The sequence below is a fragment of the Kogia breviceps genome, chromosome 15 (assembly GCF_026419965.1).
Source record: "Kogia breviceps isolate mKogBre1 chromosome 15, mKogBre1 haplotype 1, whole genome shotgun sequence".
NCBI classification, from domain to species: domain Eukaryota; kingdom Metazoa; phylum Chordata; class Mammalia; order Artiodactyla; family Physeteridae; genus Kogia; species Kogia breviceps.
The window spans coordinates 61362967-61381076 of NC_081324.1; the positions used below are offsets into that span (position 1 = coordinate 61362967).

The 18110-nt window shown below is 43.0% G+C and overlaps 1 protein-coding gene across 1 annotated transcript in view; it reads right to left on the bottom strand.

Moving 5' to 3' along the window:
• The window catches only part of PIEZO2 (piezo type mechanosensitive ion channel component 2), a 345308-nt gene that overhangs the window by 158988 nt on the left and 168210 nt on the right, over positions 1-18110 (bottom strand). Inside the window, exon 4 of the mRNA XM_067014577.1 lies at positions 13842-13884. Within this exon, the coding sequence (XP_066870678.1) occupies positions 13842-13884 (43 nt within the window). The remainder of the gene's footprint in view (positions 1-13841; positions 13885-18110) is intronic.

Consider the following 18110-nt stretch of genomic DNA (forward strand, 5'->3'; position numbering starts at 1 on the left):
AGAGATTGTCCTGGGACATATCAACATCCGAAAAGGAAGGTGGTCCCAAAGGTCCTTGAACATCTCACTACAGTATTTCCATGAAGCTGCCTCCCCCAGGGGATTTCCCTACGAGAAAAATTTACAGCAGGGATAAAATTAACAATGTGGGATGCAGAGGAAACGGTTTCTTTTGCAAATCCCTTTGCTTGAAATTCTAGGAAATTATGTCTTAACAGTTCAAGACCTATTACAAAATCACTGATTTATGGGTTTAGAGCTAGGTTATTGGGAGACTTTCCTCTAAACATAGATTCATTTTTTTTATAAATAGACAAACAAAATAAACCTCTTAGAGTGAGCCGTGGCCACTGAGGTTTGTATGCCTGCAAATCTGAGCAGTGCGTGTTTCTGCCGTGTTCTCGGGAGGCGAGCCTCCTGCTCTGGACGGGCTGGATTTCTCAAGGATGCTCACAAAGTTCGTGCTCACCGTCTTCCGTGTCCCTGTCACGACCCCCCACAAACTCTCCCCACTCCCTGTGCAAATACTGACTTCCTTTGATTCACCACCACAAAGCCAACCGCCCACACTGGGTCACTACAGTCTGGTTCCCTGATAATGATGGACACAAAGGATGTCCCTGTTGACCTTGAGCTTTTGGTTGTCTACTGAGAGTGGGTCAGCAACTCAGGATGGGGCCGTCTCTTACACTTCCTTTCCACCCTCTTCATGCCCCCCTCAATGCTAGGTACCGGGTCTTCATGTAATAAATACCCCTTTATTGACTTGTACAAGAAATCATCATTTTTTATAGTTGATAAATTTGGTGGGACTGAATGTTCCATAAGGGCTAATGTTTAGGCTGGAATGACGGTGTCATCCTCCCAGGCAGTTGAACAAACAAGCCTTTCACTGAAATGCCTACTACGTGCCGGGCCCTGGAGCTTCCTCCTGGTACACGGGCGTTTTAATGTCCTGTGTCTGTGGATTCCACAATCCCGGCCCCTCCTTCTGGACAGGAAATTCCCTAAAAGAGGAAGGAGTCTGGCCCAAGCTTCTACCTGGTTCCTCCTCCCCAACCCAGGGCTCCGCTGACTGTTGTTTATCCAGAGAGAAAGTGTGTCCAGCAGCCTGGGGCTCCCCCGGCCTGTCTGGCAGAGAGAGCCCATGACCTTGTGAGGCAGCTCCATCCCTCCTGGAGCCATCACAGAATCAGGTCAGGGTGATGCTGTTGGTCAGACGATGTGCAGCATCCAGGCCTGAGTGGGACTGGGGACCATGGGGCCTGACCTAGGAGGTCCCCACAGCAGGCACAGCACTCCCTCTGAGCTCGGGCCTGGCAAAAAATGGAGTAAGCTTTGCTTTTGTTTGTTTTGGTGTTATTCTTTTCCCTAAAAGTCACTCAGGCAGTGTGTAGATAAGGATACACAGCCTTTCTGGGGCACGGGGGGCAGTGTGGGGACAAACGCTAACCACTTAACCACTCAGCCCAGGAATCCCAGAGACAGAGAAGAGTCAAACGGAACAGCATCCCTATCTCAGCATCATTTTCCTTCAGAACTTACCCACCTGTTTTCTAGAACGTGCTGGTGTCCACCCGCACTTGGGGCAAAGCCAGCGCTCGGCTCGGATTTCTCAGGACAGGGTCCTGCACCCCCCAGAACACAGTGTATGTCCAACAGCATCCCAACACGAGACGCCAGCACATTCACTGAAACAACGCTCACTCCAGGATGGAAGCCAGTGATCTGCCTGGATTCCTAAGTCAACATATTTCGCCGGTCAGAGCCTAGAGCAGAGATTTCAAACCCACCCATTTCCCGAGAGGACCAAGTGAAACAACCTGCCCTCTCTTTGCGGCAGGCGGGTCGGCGACAGCTGTGTGAGGGTCCCCTAGGCTGCTCCGCCTTTTCTTACCTGGTGTTTATGGTCCCCGGGCTGCTGTCTTGTTCACTGACCAGCATTTCCATTTGCTCTGTGGATGACAGGCCACCACAATCCCCAGGAAGAGTGAGATGGACCTAAACCTCAGTAGTGACCACAGGGAGGGTGTGGAAGGAGGGAGCAGACATCAGAACCTCTCAGAGGTAAGAAGGAGTCTCTGTCTGGGTAAGTCAGCGGGTACAAGAGAGAGTCTGGTGGGGAGGGGGTGTCCTGCCTGACCACAGCTTCCCAAGCTCCCCCAGCACCGAGGGACAGGATAAAGTGAGGCAACAGGATTGCTCCTGGTGTGTAATCAGACCTTCACAATGTCCGCAGAGGTTAGCAACAAGAAGAGGCACAGGCTCTACAATCAGGAAGACTTAACTGTCATTTAGTCCTGTGTAAAGACGTCACTTAACCCTCTGAATGTTCATTGTTAGCTACTTCCAGTATTTTGTGTACGTTTAGAGAGGTTTGTGTGGCTGTGAGCTTGTAGATATAGATCGGGGCATAAGAAGAGCCAGGAGGAATTGTTTCCACTTTGTTCACTGTGGATGACAGGTTTCCAAGGATTCTGATGGGAAACCCAAACAGTTCCTATGAAATATACCTGATACAAACTGTTGCTTTATCCGGGCGCAGATATCTCAGTCCCTAGCTAAGGTGTTTGACTGGCTGGGCTGCAGGAAAGACATTTTATAGCAGCTAAAGGTACATAAGAGCTAATTTCAGACTCTCATGATGCAGAGCAAATGAGAAATCTGAACCGAGGTTTGGGAGTATCTGTTAGCACGATTCTCCAAAACATTCCATTCTGTAGACTCAACATCCAAACTTTATCTCCCTATCAAACAGCGTGAATTTCCTATTATTCATCGTGCTGTCTGCACCAAGACTTGAAAGCTTTCAGTGATCTATTACACAGTTCGTTTGCTCATGTCATTAATGAAATCTAAAACGTTCCGGCCAGTACCTTGCATTTTGTATAGAACAAGGTGCCAAGGTTACCACCTGGGAATTCGGGGTTTCAGTTCATAAATTCTCTGTAGGACCTGATCTTTACCACTCATTCAGTCAAAGACTGTTTATATTAAGTCCTAGGGACCTGACTTAGTGAAGATGGAGATTACAAGTCAGAAAATCTTTTCTTCCAGAAATATTTTGAAGGAAAAAGGATGAAGGATTACCTCTTTTTTTTCTAGAAGAAAAATAGATCTGTCCACCAAATACTTATTAAATGATGTAATTGTGCTTGAATTAAAAAAGTTTCCTTTCCAAGTTGGAAGTCAAAGTCCTAGGTAAAGCTCTCAACAGACTAAGAAAGGGAAATCACCTACTTTTGTTATACACATACACAACACACACACATATACTCTCCTACACACACATACCCATAGACACATACACACATGTATGCATATATTAATCTATAGCTTTTACTCTGAGTTTCGAGTATACCCAAGGTATTTTGGCAGATCAAAGAAAACAGCAAATTTGATCAATTGCATGAGTAAAGTTTAATGAAACCGATTATATGATATCACATGGATGTAAAAGCCTCAGATGTAAGATCTAACTTTTCTTTTGATTGTATGGGAGTTATAGACACTTGTTATGGACTGAATGTTTGTGTCCTCTCAAAATTCAGCTGCTGAAATCCTAACCCTCCAATGTGACAGTATTAAAAGATGAGGGCCTTTGGGAGATGATTAGGTCATGAGGGTGGAGCCCCCATGAATGGGATTAGTGCCCTTATAAAAGGGACCCCACAGAGCTCTCCTGCATTCTTTCTGCCAGATGAGGACACAATGACCAGACGGTGTCTGTGAACCAGGAAGCAATCCCTCACCAGACACTGAGTCTGCCAGAGCCTTGATCTTGGACTCCCAGTCTCCAGAACTATGAGGAATAAATGTATGTTGTTTAGCCCCCCAGTATGTGGTGTGCTGTTATTGTAGCCTGAAAGGACTAAGACTGTATTTAATACATTTTTAGCAAGAATGAATGAGACCTCCATCTACTGTCCTATAATGAAATATGGCCATCTCCTAACAATGGCTTTAAATAGAATCTAAGTCAGAATCCTGGTCATCCTACAGGTGTATGCTGGCAGCCAGAACTTTATTTGGACTAAAGATAAAACCATGCAGTTGGTCTTACTCATAACACAGCAGCTTTCTCTACTGGTGCCTAAGGGAACACCTAGTCACTACGTCCTTGCAAATTTTGATCCCGAATAGTCACATCCCACTAGGCTAGGCTGTGGATGTGAAGATGATCCCTGGGTGTCAGGGCACCAAGCCTTGGTTTCCAGTTCCACTCACTGGTACAAAGCTGATAACCACCTCAGAGCATTGGAAAGTTTAACAGAGATGATGCCTACACAACACTGTCTACAGAGCCTTTTTGAATATTCTTCCTGTCATTATTGTTATAATAATTCTCACCAAATGGTGGCAAAACAAATTCAGTAGTAATAAATTCCCATCTCACTGAACTTATTAGGTGTACATTCAGACCTGATGTTGACAAATTCCAGTTTAAAATTCCCATTTCCAGTTATTCTGCTTAACTTCTCTGTGTCTCACATAACCATGTGCAAAAGGAGGGAGAGGGTATCTCTGGGTCTCAGAAGCTCCGTGACCCAGACACGAATGTGTGATTCTGGGACCTAAGTTTAACTCTTGCTGCCCACCTGCTTCTGGGTAATTGAGGGATGGGAATGAACATTTGCCAATTTTACAATTTGAGAAAGAAACACTACGATGTCTTCATCTAAACAAGGCTTTTAAAGTGGGGTTCAGGGACTGTGTTGTACTTTTGAATCCCCTGAACCTGCAGGTAAAGTTGTTTTCTTTATGTGCGTATGTGCATTTTTCTGGAAAGCGAATCTATTACTTTCATCAGATTTTCTAAGGATCTGTGACATGATACTAACCCTTCTCCCCCCAGAAAAACTGTCAGCCAAGGATTTCTAAAGAATCATAATTGTTGATTAAAGTAATAATATTATGAATAATAATAGTGCTAGTTTAGGCTTTCATAGAATAAATCAATGTCAAAGAGAAAATCGGAATCCAAGCTTTTTAGTTTAGTATCAGTTAAGATGGTTTAGTACTGGTTTCTTAGTTCAGAAGGCAAACCTGGGGTGGAGGTGGGAAGCCCTTCTGGTAAGTACAAGAGGTTGTGACCAGTGAGGGATAGAGAAGAGAGACACCCAGACAGATATCCTGTCTACAGGTCGCTGCCATAAGGGGTTCCTGGAAGCTTTTGCAGAAGCCTATGCAATGCCCTTGGGTTGTCTGCAGGACTGAGCAGGGAGGCGGTAGCCCTTGCCCATGACTTCTGCTGCTCACTGACGCTTCTGGGCCTTTCACCTCAGGCTCCTCCAGCATTGCCCGTGCTGGAGCGAATTTCCAAGGGGCAGGAGGAAGCCGCTGGGTGAGAAGCAGAGAGCTGCAGGCACTAGCTGGGGAGATGGCAGCTGTGGGGTGAGCTCAGCCACCTGGACGAGACCCGTTTCATAATCCATCTTCTCCCACGCACCATGTCCAAGTATTCACCAATACAGTCTGTGATTTCAGACTGTATTTCCTGAAACACACTTGGTTCACATCCTCTCTCTCATATTCAATGTCACTGTCTCATTCAGACACTTGTAATCGCCCTCTGAACTCCTGCCATTGCTTTCTACAGGGTCTTCTGGCTCATCCTCTGGTCTGTGTTGCTGCCCACAGGACGTTTCTAGAAGCACATCCAACATCTTCCCCAGGCGTTACATCCTTCAAAGGCTCCCCAGCACTACCAGGTAAGAGCCACACTTTTGGTCTTGTCCGCAAAGTGCTTCCCGATGCGTTTTCACCGTTCTCAGTTTAATTTCCACGCTCACTTGTGCCTCATGCTCCACCTCTGACAGACGTACTCCAACGAAGCCATCCTCCAAAACCCTGCCTGGCAGCCCCTGAGGTCAAGCTTATACAAACAACTCCCCCTTCCCCCGACGAGGTAGCCAGGTTTCATCTCAATCCCACCGCCAACATACACACTGACCTACCCTTGCTCTCCTCCACTTCTGTGCATCTATCATTATATGGTATCTGGTACATAGTAGGTGCTCAAAAACACCCTCAAATGATTGCACTAAATGGAAGCATGAACTCACCATATCATCTTTAACGTTTACATGTTGGTATTTTCTATCAGACCAAGACCATGTCTCCCCATCCCCCAGTCCCCAGCCCCCAGCATAGTTATAATAATGCAGGCGCAGCAAACACATGTGGACCCAAAGCATCATTAGTGCTGGCATGGCGGGTTGTAGATGAATGGGAAGCAGAGTCACATAAACCTAAGTTCTCATCAAGCCTCTGACACTCACTAGCTGTGTGATCTTGAATAAAATACTTAACCACTCTGGTTTTACTTTGCTCATTTGTAAAATGGGGATGGTACACACATAGATTATATGACTTCTTCCAACTAGACCCTCTCCTTTCCTGTAACAAGACTGTATATCCTGGCCATTCCCATGTGACTGCAGGGCACCCCTGTAGGAAGAGCCTGCTTCTCTGACCATGACCTTGGCGTTGGCCATGTGACCTGCTCAGGCACCTGAAAGTAGCAGAAGTGGCCTGTGTCCCACCTGGGCTCAGGCTCTAAAAGCCATGGTGGCTGTAGCAGTTTCTCCCCGGTCGCAAGCAAGGTGTCCACCAAATGAAGGCCCTGGTTCAGCCTGGATCCCAAAAAGAAGACGGCGCTTGGAGAAGATCCACAGTCGATCCAGCTTTTGCAGCTGATGTTTAATATGAGCAAGAAATAAACCTCTGGTCTCCTAAGTCACTGAGATACAAGGTTGTTAGCCAGAATAAGCCAGCAGAATCCAACTCTAGAAACAGTGTGAGAATTCCATAAACCAGATGAGCACTTAACAGAGAGCGAGGCCAGCATATGAGAGATTTGAACAAATCTAAGTGCCTTCCCATCACGTCTGCATCTAGCCCAGGCATGGGCACAAAACAGAAGTTTGAAAATATTCAAGTAAATGAATAAATAAATAAGTTGGGCTTAATTTTAAACACCAAAGCACAGAAATAGCCCTTACTTCCAGTCATTTTTCTGAATATAGATTATTTTGACAAAAATTTTGTATCATAATTTCCAAATAGCCTGCTAAAGTTTCTAGAAATATTTATATGCAGTCTGAAAAAATTAAATAATTTAGAAGTTCATCTTGTGGGAAGCTAGCACAACAACAGGGTAAATCTTTTAATCACAAGACACACATTGTGTGCATTTATATGAAAAAGTACTGCTATTTTAAAAGCTACAAGTATGACAACACACAACTACAACCCAACTAGGACCTCCCTGGTTTAACTCGGTAGACCACAAGATTATAGTAATGGTATGATTTGAATTTAATGGTTTTTTCCTTTCTATGTGCTTCTCAGAGAAGTAATATAGAGAAATGCTTGTCTTGCTTTAAATTAATAGGTATTCATATTATCCACTTTATCATACAGACTTAGGAACTTTAAAATTTCAGAAAAATATAGCAGAAACTATAGAAATTAATATCTTTGTTTCTATCACAATTGATTTCACTTAACCATCTCATTTCATGGATGTGAGTTTTCAAATAGAAAAGCATATCATAAAACCATCCTTGGATACCCTTCCATTATTTCTCAATATTTCACATAATATTACCTAAAGAAACAGCATTAATTTCAGTTACACAGTGAATGAATTATACATAAAGCTGGAGGATAAAAACGAATTTAAAAATTGGCCTTAAATTTCTCAAGTAATTAATTCATGCTCCAAAAGAAAAGGCCAATAGAAATTAAAATGCATCAAGAAGGGCAGAATCCCTGAAAGTAGGGCAAGGCCAACAGAGAAATGACACACTAATATTTATTTAAAAGGCCATTTGTTTATCAAACATTTATTAAATGCCTATTATTTGACAATCCCTGGGCTGGCACTAGAGGTTATAAAATAGTAAGACACACATCCTGCCCTCAGAAGCAAGGGTCTAGAATAAGACATACAGGTACACACAAGATCATGAACACACCGGGTGGCTTCATGACAGGAGGTGACGGGAGACAGGGAGGGAGGCTGAGGGCGGTGGCTGAGCGGGTGGGGAAGGTCCAGGAGGAGGTGGAGGTAGAGTACCGGTAGCTGCTGTGTCCTAAAGGGACCACAGACACAAAAGGGGGAAAACCAACGAAACAGGTGCAGAGACACCTGCTAAGCCTCCCTGCTTCTGCTGCCACAGAATCGGGTCCTCAAGTGTGTCTCCCTTTATCCGATCTTTCACTTTGCTCACCTGGGTGGGTCAGGTGCAAGATGCCTCAGTGAATAAGACGGATATGGCCCTGATTGCATGGAGCTCTTGACCCTAGTACTGGGATCCCATCATGGTATCAAACTCAGGGCAGGAGACTCAGCAGTTAGAGGATAGAGACTCGGGAAGGTCAGGGAATTAAGTAACTGTTCACAGGGACACACACTCAAAGCCCCTCTGCTCTGAGGCCTGAGCCAGCTCGACCTACAGGCTGCCCTGTCCTCCTACAAGCTGCAATATTACTGATAAGAGGATGCTGGGGCCCTGGTTTCCTGCCTTCTGTCCACGTGCTTCCCCATCAAGGGCTCTGTCAACTCTTCACCAAATGTCTGATCAGTAAGTATGTGTCAGGCATATCAAGACAGACCCAACCTTCATGCCCCAGAGCGGGAGAAACACAGGAGAACAGCTGCAGTAATATTTACCCAGTACCATCAAGGAGGCACGTGAAAAGTGTTACAAGAAGAGGTGAGAGCAAGCTGTCAGGCAAGGTTTCACAAAAGCAATGATGTCTAAACCTTGATGGAGGCGGGGAGCTCCCCATGGAATAGACAGTGCGGTAGGGGAGCCAACAACAAACAGGCAGTGGGAAGTTGCCCTGCAAGCACCACCAAGACACAGCCACGCCTCTTGAATCATCTCTACACCAGTGAAAAACATCGTAGGGATAATTGTGTTTCATAAGAGCAGGCTGCCTTCAGGGAGCTCTATATTTTATTTTATTTTATTATTACTTTTTTTGAGATCTATATTTTAAAATAGTCTTTGAAGGGGCAAGATATTTCATTCCATAATCCAAGCAGAGAATCAAATAAAATCATGCACAATAGGGTGAATACTAATGTAATCTGAGGTGCTGTGTTGATTATAGAGATTTATTAAGAATAACTACTTTGCTTTTTAAGTAAATAGGGGTGAGAATGCAGTAGAAGATCGTTACTTTGAAAGAGGCATCGATAAGATTTCCCCAAGACCAGGAACCTAATTTCTGTTGGCGGGTTACTGTGCACAAGCCCACTGACTCGCTGAAATATTTTGTCTCCAGTGAAAAGTGTAGCTTAAGAAAGAGAAGACCCCGTGCAGACCTCGCTCACAGCTTCCTGTGAGGACACTAGCTCTTTCTGGTGGCTCCACTTCCTGTCCCCTCCTGCACACACAGCAGAGGGATATGCTCCTGGCCCCTAAATCAGCACAGTGACTTGCTTTGGGCCATAAACTGTGACTTGTGGTGACATATGCAGCTTCCAGGTGGAAACACTTAAAATCCAGTGGGCAATTCCCCAAGTTCTGCTTCCACGCTTAAGCAAACTCAGAAACATCATGTCAAGACAGAGGTGTCACAGACTGAAGCCAAACAGTGACACACCTTGCACAGGCAACCTCCCCACGAAGTTGTCTGCCTCCTCATCAGATTTTGCACAAACGAGAAAGAAGCATTCGTTGTAAGAAGCCACAGGGAATCTGGGACACTCCCTGGCTGATACGCTTGCTTAGAACTTGCAGAGTATCAGTGCAGGGCCAGGGCCAGGCCCGCCTGCATCACCATTACTTCGATGAGTGAGTGACTTATGCTTTAGAAATATTTATAATCAGAAGTTTAGAAAACCTGCAGGGTAAGGTGAGCTTTCTGAATGAAATAAAAAATGTTAGGCACAGATATTTTTCTCCAGAATGAGGAACAAAACCAAAACAACTGAGTCTTCTTTTGTTATGCAGATAGCAATATCTAGGACCAGGAGTGGAAGGGGGTCTTGGGAGTGGCACCAAAGTTACAGGAACCCATATCCTATACCCTAACCCGAGCCCTAAGCCTAAGCCTAACCCTAACCCTAACCAAAGTTATAGAAACCTATATCCTTCCTATGTCATGAGCATTCCTCTGATGAAATCGAAAAATAAACTCCTGATATTGCCCACAGAGAGCAATTGTTTGCAAGGTGAACATAACACATTATCATGAATTCAGCCATATAAACTGTGACAATGTGTATTTATTCTGAGATAGTACATATAATGGCATGGTTTCTGGGAAGGAAAGGGCTGCATACTATCTCATTGTGTTACAGGCAGGCTCAATCCCTAGATCTTCCCTTGGATTACAAAATGTACAGCAGAGGACATCTTTGCTTTCTTTTTCTTGGAGAAAGCTTTGAGGTTTAGCTGACTCCGTCACTTTTTTTTTTAGATGTGACCACTTTTAAAATACTCAGCTAGCCAACAGACGCATGGGCAAACTTCAAAGGACATAGTGCTGAAAGGATCAATATCTCTTACAATGGCTCTAAAGAAGCAGATAGCTTCATTTAGGATATAATTGGAATTCCCTTTAAGAGAAAGACGAGGTTAAACTTGAGAAGAAATCAAGCAAGGCCATATTTAACGGCACTGTTTGACATGGTCTTTGCAACTGTAAATGCACAACAACCCCATAGATCAATATCTGCTCTGTATTTTAAGACACTGGATGCAATGCAGAGATGGTTCCCCGGCCCTTAAATGAGGCAACACTGGACAACATGGGAAAACACAGGATGACATTTTAAGATAACATCTAAAAACAGGGATGATCTCTAAACTAAGACTACAGTTCAAAACTACAGCATATCCTTAATAATATTTTTATTTGTACATCTATTTGGAAGCATACCTATTTTAGAGAGGCATTATAATATGGAAATTTTACTGTCTGGCTTTCTTCAAAATGTTCATAAAGTGAGAACAGCTGATAAGACTTGAGACTAAAGATTATGTCCCCAGAGCTACAGGGATAAGAAAAATAAAACAACACAAAACCAAAGAAGGTATAATTCAAGCATTCAGTATGGTTGGGTGTAGACCTCTGCTTGAATGCGGGTCAATATGCCCACGTGGCTATGACTCTCTGGGTAGCTACTTGATTTTCTTCTGGTTTCTTTCCCTGTGAGATGGGGCCCACAGTCTACAGTGTGGGTCACAAAGGATGGCTAGTAGCCAATCCTGCCAGCTTCCTGTCTTTGTAAATAAAGTTTTATTGGAACACAGCCATGCTCATTGTCTGTGGCTGCCTTCTGCTACAACAGAAGAACCTGAAATGTGGCTTATCCACCCTGTAGAGTAAAAGTTTGCCAATCCCTGGTCTGTGGGGTTGTTGTATGGACTGGAAATGATTGGCACACGGCAGTTGTTTTCATTAAATCGCTATTCAAGTAAGCAAACGGTTAAGATCATGAAAACTAGGAAGAATATGTTTCAATCGCCAAATCCTGCAAATAGATGAATCTTTAACCATCTTGGAAGAAGCTCTTGCCCTGAGTGCTTCACTCAGGAGACAGCAAAGAATCTCAGTCTGCACTTTGCTCTACAGAAAAATGAATCAGGATAAATGCAGATTAAAAGGACACTGAGATACCATTTCTCACCTAACAGATTGGCAAAAAAATCTTAAGTTTGACAGCATGTTCTATTGGCGAGGCTCTGGGGAAACAAATGCTCTCATCCATTGCTGGCAGGGGGTGCAAACTGCCAAAATTTTAAGGACAGAAATTTAGCAATGTTTAGCAAAATTCCATAAAAACTTATTCTTTGATTGTACTTGGCAACCTATCCCTCGGATATCTGGCAAAAATACAGGTGTGCACAAGGTTATTCATTTCAAGGTATTCTGGTAAGAGCCAAAGGCTGGAAGCTGCCTCAGTGTCCACCCTTGGGATAAATGGCTGATTCCAGGTCCAGAATACTGGGTGGGCTTGATAACTCCGGCTATGCTAGAAGGACAGAAACAATGAAGGACCAGGTGGCCTGTGTCTAAGGACAAGAACACGAAGTTGCCCCCAATGGCAGAAAGGGAACGATTTGAGTTTACATGAAACAGAGGGTAGAATGACAAGGTAAACAATGCCACAAACAGACACATCCAGACAAGACAGAGGTTCTACAAGACAGCTGAGCTGGTTTCCTTGGAAGCCAGGAAAGTGAAGAGAAACCCAACGAAGATGGGAGGGAATCAGGGGACACGATCCCAACACAGAGGCTTGAGATGTAACAACAGAACAGAATGTGTGGTGACCGCAGTAACTGGCCTTATGGTGGTGACCATTTCATGATGTATAAAAATATCGAATCATTATGTTGTACACCTGAAACTAATATATTGTATGTTAATTATAACTCAGTCGAAAAATTTTTTTTAAAACTGAAAAATTAAAATGGAATGTGTAGGCTTTAGGAGCATGCTGATTCAAACCAGTATCTGTAAGATGACATTTTTGAGATGATCAGGAAATGTAAACATTGACTGGGTATTAAATGGTGCTAAGGACTTACTGGTATTTGTATTTGGTACCACTGCGGCATCATGATTCTGAAAGAAAACATCCATTTTTTCAGAGACGTATACTGACTTAAGTAGGGATGAACTGACATGATACCTGAGATTTTCTTGACAATATTTTAGCCCCCTACCCCCTAAAAATGGACAAAGCAAGTATGGCAAAGTGTCCTTGAAGCTGGGCAACAAATAACAGATGTTCAGTTTGCTATTCTCTCCTCTCTGGTTATCGTTGACATTTTTCGGAACACAAAAGAAGAATCAAGAGAAAGATGCTTTGGGGAAAGGTTTCACACACGGTGAAGCTGCACATGATATTCCAGCCTTTAAATTGATCCATGAGATCTGCCCATCCCAAGCCAACCTCCTCTGATAACCTCAAGGACTACCTGTGGGAACTCACTGGGAGATCAACAGTGACAGTGCTGACAGTATGTAAGTGTATGGAGAGAAATAAACAAACCTTTGAGTCAATTAAAAATGGTACCAGAAATGCTATCACAGTCAGCCTGGTGATGAGCTAGCTGTACTCACTCGCTACTGGAGAAATAATGCATTTTAAGGTATTTTATTATCCCTTTTATATGCTCTAAGCACTCTGTCAGCTGGATCAATACACATAAAAACACATTTTCAATATGATGAAAAGAACTAGTCAAAAGCTACCTTTAGAGTAAAAAAAAAAAAAGATCACTTTTCTCTCTTTCAATAGCTGTATCGACATTACAAGTTCACTATGAGATGCTAAATGTCCTTTATGCTGCCATTAGGCCTATATTGACCCTACCTCCACATTTTCTGATGTTATAATGAGTATGCTTTTTCTCTTCTGGTGTAGAAATGCTTTTAGTGAAGAGTGACACGATCTCAGCCTTCCACTTTGAGCTAATAAGATTGGTTGGACAATTTTAATTACTGCAAAGATATCAATATAAATATAAATTTATCTGTACTAAACCTGTAGAACTAAATATAACACATGACATCAGAAAGAGTTTACTCTCTTTTCTATGATGCTCTAATTCTACAATTTACCTTTCACACTATTTCACAGTTGAAGAAGCATTTTCACGTAAATTGCTCCATTTAATCTACATTTTCACTCTGTGTGCAGGCAACAATGTCATAAAGCAAAGGTCTACTTTACAAGGAAATTGAGGCTCAAAAATGATGACTTACTCAAGGGCACAGTCACTGAAGTAATGGTGGCAAGACCACCAATTTATAGTCAATGAACTGCTTGGAATAAAATACGCCATGAGTAACCAAGCCCTGCTTACCTTTCAAAGCCGATCTGTCGGAATGTCTTTTCCCAGGTTGAGCCTGTAACAGAAGGAAGGGATGTAATTAATGCACAGCAAGGATTCAGTTTTGCCCTGATTTTGCATAGCCTGGTAGAGATTTGCTTGTACATCAAGCAGAATGACTGTCTTTCCTCAAAGGCATCCCTCCCCACCTCCCCAAATGGCCTTTCAGAGACCAGCCCAGGTGAGCGCACACCACCACCACCCCCGCCCCTGGTTAAACGAGCAGACCAATAAATCATTCTCTAAAAGTCTACATGTGTCCGAAGCAGAAATATGTGTAATACTCTCCTGTTAAAAATAATGAAATAGTAGCACATTGTAAGTTGCACTCTCCAAAATTCAACTTTTAACTTTACGTGGCATTCGGAAAGCAAGAGGGCACTTTGACATTCCAGTCCACTAGACACCATGGCTTAACCTCCTCAGTGTTGAAGCACAGGATTTACATGTATTTTTTAAGCTGAACATTTTAATCGGAAGTCTCCTGAATGTAGAAACGCTGTTTCCAGTGACACAATTTGACGAATAGTGTATCCAAGTCCACAGAAGAATAGCTGGGTATAAAAATGATTTTCTACAATGTTTCCATGAAATAATTCTTCCCTACATTATAAGCACAACAATTTTCTGAGTACTTTACGTAAAGAAAAGTGCTCATTTTTATCAAAGACCATGTCAGTCTGCACTCGTAAGAGGTAAGGGTTCTGCTAACCCACACTTTGACATTTTCCAGATGCTCAGTCAATGGCAACAATATCTTGATTTCAGTAACTGTTCAAGTAGACACCACTGCCCACCCCACCCACCCTCCCGGCCCTAAATCCATGAGCTGCGTTATGTACTAGTTGCGCTAATAATCACAGCAGATAATCACTACCTTTCTGTACAGTTCAGTCTTGCAAACAGGAAGTGGTGAATTCAGCACTGAGTCTCCAGAGGCAGTTAAAAGCCACCCTGCTTCTGTTCCTCAAGTCACAGTAAGCCAGGATGGCACTTATGTTTCTTTCTTGAGAACTCTGCCTCCAGTGCTTTATTCTCAGGTGGACAATCAGTGCCTCCTAGGCATTAGATAGACTTTCTGGAAAGACAGGAGATTATACAAAATATTTTTCCGGGCCCTCTCTGAGGACTAAGCTAGTCCCAAGGGAGCATGAATGTGGTGATTTCACTAAGGGACTTGGGTTCATACTACTCAGTTATGATGGAGCGTTTTAAATAACTGCTATAAATAATGCAGGATTAAATTTGGGATCAGAATTACACACACATGCGTACACACATAAATTTAAAGCAGATCAGGTTTATCTCCTCGAACAAAGTTACTCTTGCCCAGTTGAATTCCAATAGGCTTTGCTAAGTAGGAGGAAAAGACCTGGAATTTTAGTTAAGCAGCCCAGGAATTTCTGATGGCCCCTGAACCAGGGGAGTGGGCCCCATATGAATGTCATCTGTCCTGTGAGTCACATGCAGAACAGTGGAGAATCCCCATCTCAGGAATTCTTGAATGACAGTTATCCTGCCCCTGAATACTAGCAATTAAGACACTGCCCAAGAATATATAACCTGAATCAGAAACCACGCTGAACTCCGGGACAGCTGGCAACAGTCTAGCCCAAAGTCAGAGGTGGGAGAGATTAAGAGCCTTACGCCAAGAGAGAAGCAGACAGTCTGTGCTCGGACCCAGTGGGGAGGGTCGGGGTAGGGAGGCATTTAGATGCTACTCTTCTTGACTTTTCTTGCTTTCATTGAGAAACAAAGCACCTTGAAACTTTTTCCACATTTCCATTTTTTTCCCCAGATCTTCTCAGCGCATTCTAAAATTGATTTTTTTAAAAGACTCCATTTATTATCAAGGTAAAATAAAAATAAATGATTTTGCTAGACTGCACATTCAAGCTCTTAAAACGCAGAACTTTAATTAAGAAATACGTTCCATTTTCATATTTCTGAGAAAAATAAACTTATTCCAAAAGGGCAGAACAAGGTAAAAGTTTGGGGGTCAAGACTTCCAGTACTCCTTAAAATAAATATTATTAACCCACTCAACCAAGCAGGGAGATGGGGGAACACAACTTCCTTCCTGTCACTAGAAGTCAATTTAATTAGTAATTTGAGCATCTTACATACCATAGGTGCTCATCATTGTTTGCTGGTGATCCTCTACTAAACATCTTAATACACTAGATATGAGACTGAATATATTAAAAGATGGTTTCTGCCCTCGCATACCACATACTCCAGAGGTTTAGATTTTTGTGTCTTTTGTGAGCACTTAGTCATGGGGAAAGGAGAAACACGATAAATGGAACAGACATATCCAGATCCTTTGGCACCAAGAATATTTTTGACAGCCCATTATTCAGTTGCTGGGGAATTCTTTTACAGCCATTCACCACGTTTTACATGGTAAAGTAATATTATTCTCCCATGCCAGAGCAGTCCAACACAGAGAGAAAAGTAGAGAAAACAAAGTTGCTGGCAGACTTCCTTGATTCAACACTTTTTAAATGAGATTTATAATGTGAAGCCTAGAACATGTTACAGTCTTCAGGTGACAGCAAAAGACAGCAACAACGAAAAGAAGGGAAATGTATAGCATTGAGAAATGGATACAATTCACTCGAGGGGTTGTTCCTTTCCAATGTTAGATGAAGTAGTTAGAAATAATGCATTGCATTCTTCACTTTTAAAAATTAGTTACCAAAGGGGGAAGGTGAGGGGAGGGATAAATTAGAAGTTTGGGATTAACATACACACAGGACTATATATACAATAGATAATCAACAAGGTCCTACTGTATAGCACCAGAAACTCTACTCAGTATTCTGTAATAACCTATACGGGAAAAGAATCTGAAAAAGAATGGATATATGTATATGTATAACTGAATCACTTTGCTGTACACCTGAAACTAACACAACATTGTAAATCAACTATACTCCAATATAAAATAAATTTAAATCTAAAATAAATAATTAACTTAATTAAATTACATAAGAATTTCCCTTGATTGCATTGGCATCTCAATGACAGAGCTGACATCTGGGGCAGAGGGAGGGTAACCGAGTCCAAAAGCTGGAAACAAACCCTGGGCTAAATGTTACGCAGTCCGCAGGGCAAGTTCCAGTGTCTCATCCATGTGTGTCTCAGGTGACAAGATATCCCTTAACATCCTTCAGCACCAACACTCCAAGTGAGAACTGCCGTGCCCAGAAGTAGGGCATCTACTCGTGGAACGAATCAAATCCATTGACAGCTACTCCTTTACAAGGTGAACCAGGCTCTGTGCATCCATCCTCCCTCTCCTCCTTCTTCCATCCCATGTTCCTGCTGGCCTCAGCTGCTTCCAAGTTCCTGTCTTTCCGCAACAGAAAGCAGTTTTGGAGACCTCCTTTCTTTGGGAACTACTTTGCCCCGGCCAATAAGCTGCTTCTGCGGGCCCCAAGGCATCCTACCTCCCACCCTGGCCATGGGGGCAGGGGATCTGGGCATCCTCGCAGCACCTGTCTCCTGGTCACAGGTGACCAGATGTGCACGTGATGGGCTAGGTCAGGCCAAAGTGGAACCTTTCCCAGGCAGGTAAGAAGCTCTCTTCCTCACCTGTCGGAGAACCAAGGTCATGTGAGCCCAGCCCTGACAATGTTCCCAATATGATGGCCACAGGGGGAACGCTGTGTAAGAGGAAAAAAGGGGTCCTGAGCAGAGGGAAGCCAGGAAAGAGGAGAGGGGGCTGCTGATGGTATCCCAGGGTCTGTTCCCAGCAGTTCTTGGTGTCCCCACCTTCCTGCCACTCCTGTTACAAGAGAGGAAAATCTGTGTTGTTTCCTCCAGTGCTAAGGCTAGTTTCAAGTCTGACACTTGTATCTCGAAGAGCACCACATATGAACAAGAAAAATAAGATTTTAACAACATCTTCAGCATCAACATTTTAGGTGGGAATAAAAATATTTTAAAGAAATTCTAGCCTTTTAAAACCATATTTTAAATTAAGAGAATGGACATTCTCCCCCAAATTAACATACCAATAGAAACATGTAAGCCAAGACAAGGAAGGAACCTAAGTGTCCATCCACAGGTGAATGGATAAAGAACATGTGAGATAGATAGATAGATAGATACACAATGTAATATATATGTGTATATATATATACAATGTAATATTACTCAGCCGTAAAAAAAACAAAATAATGACATTTGCAGCAAAATGGATCGACCTAGAGATATCACACTAAATGAAGTAAA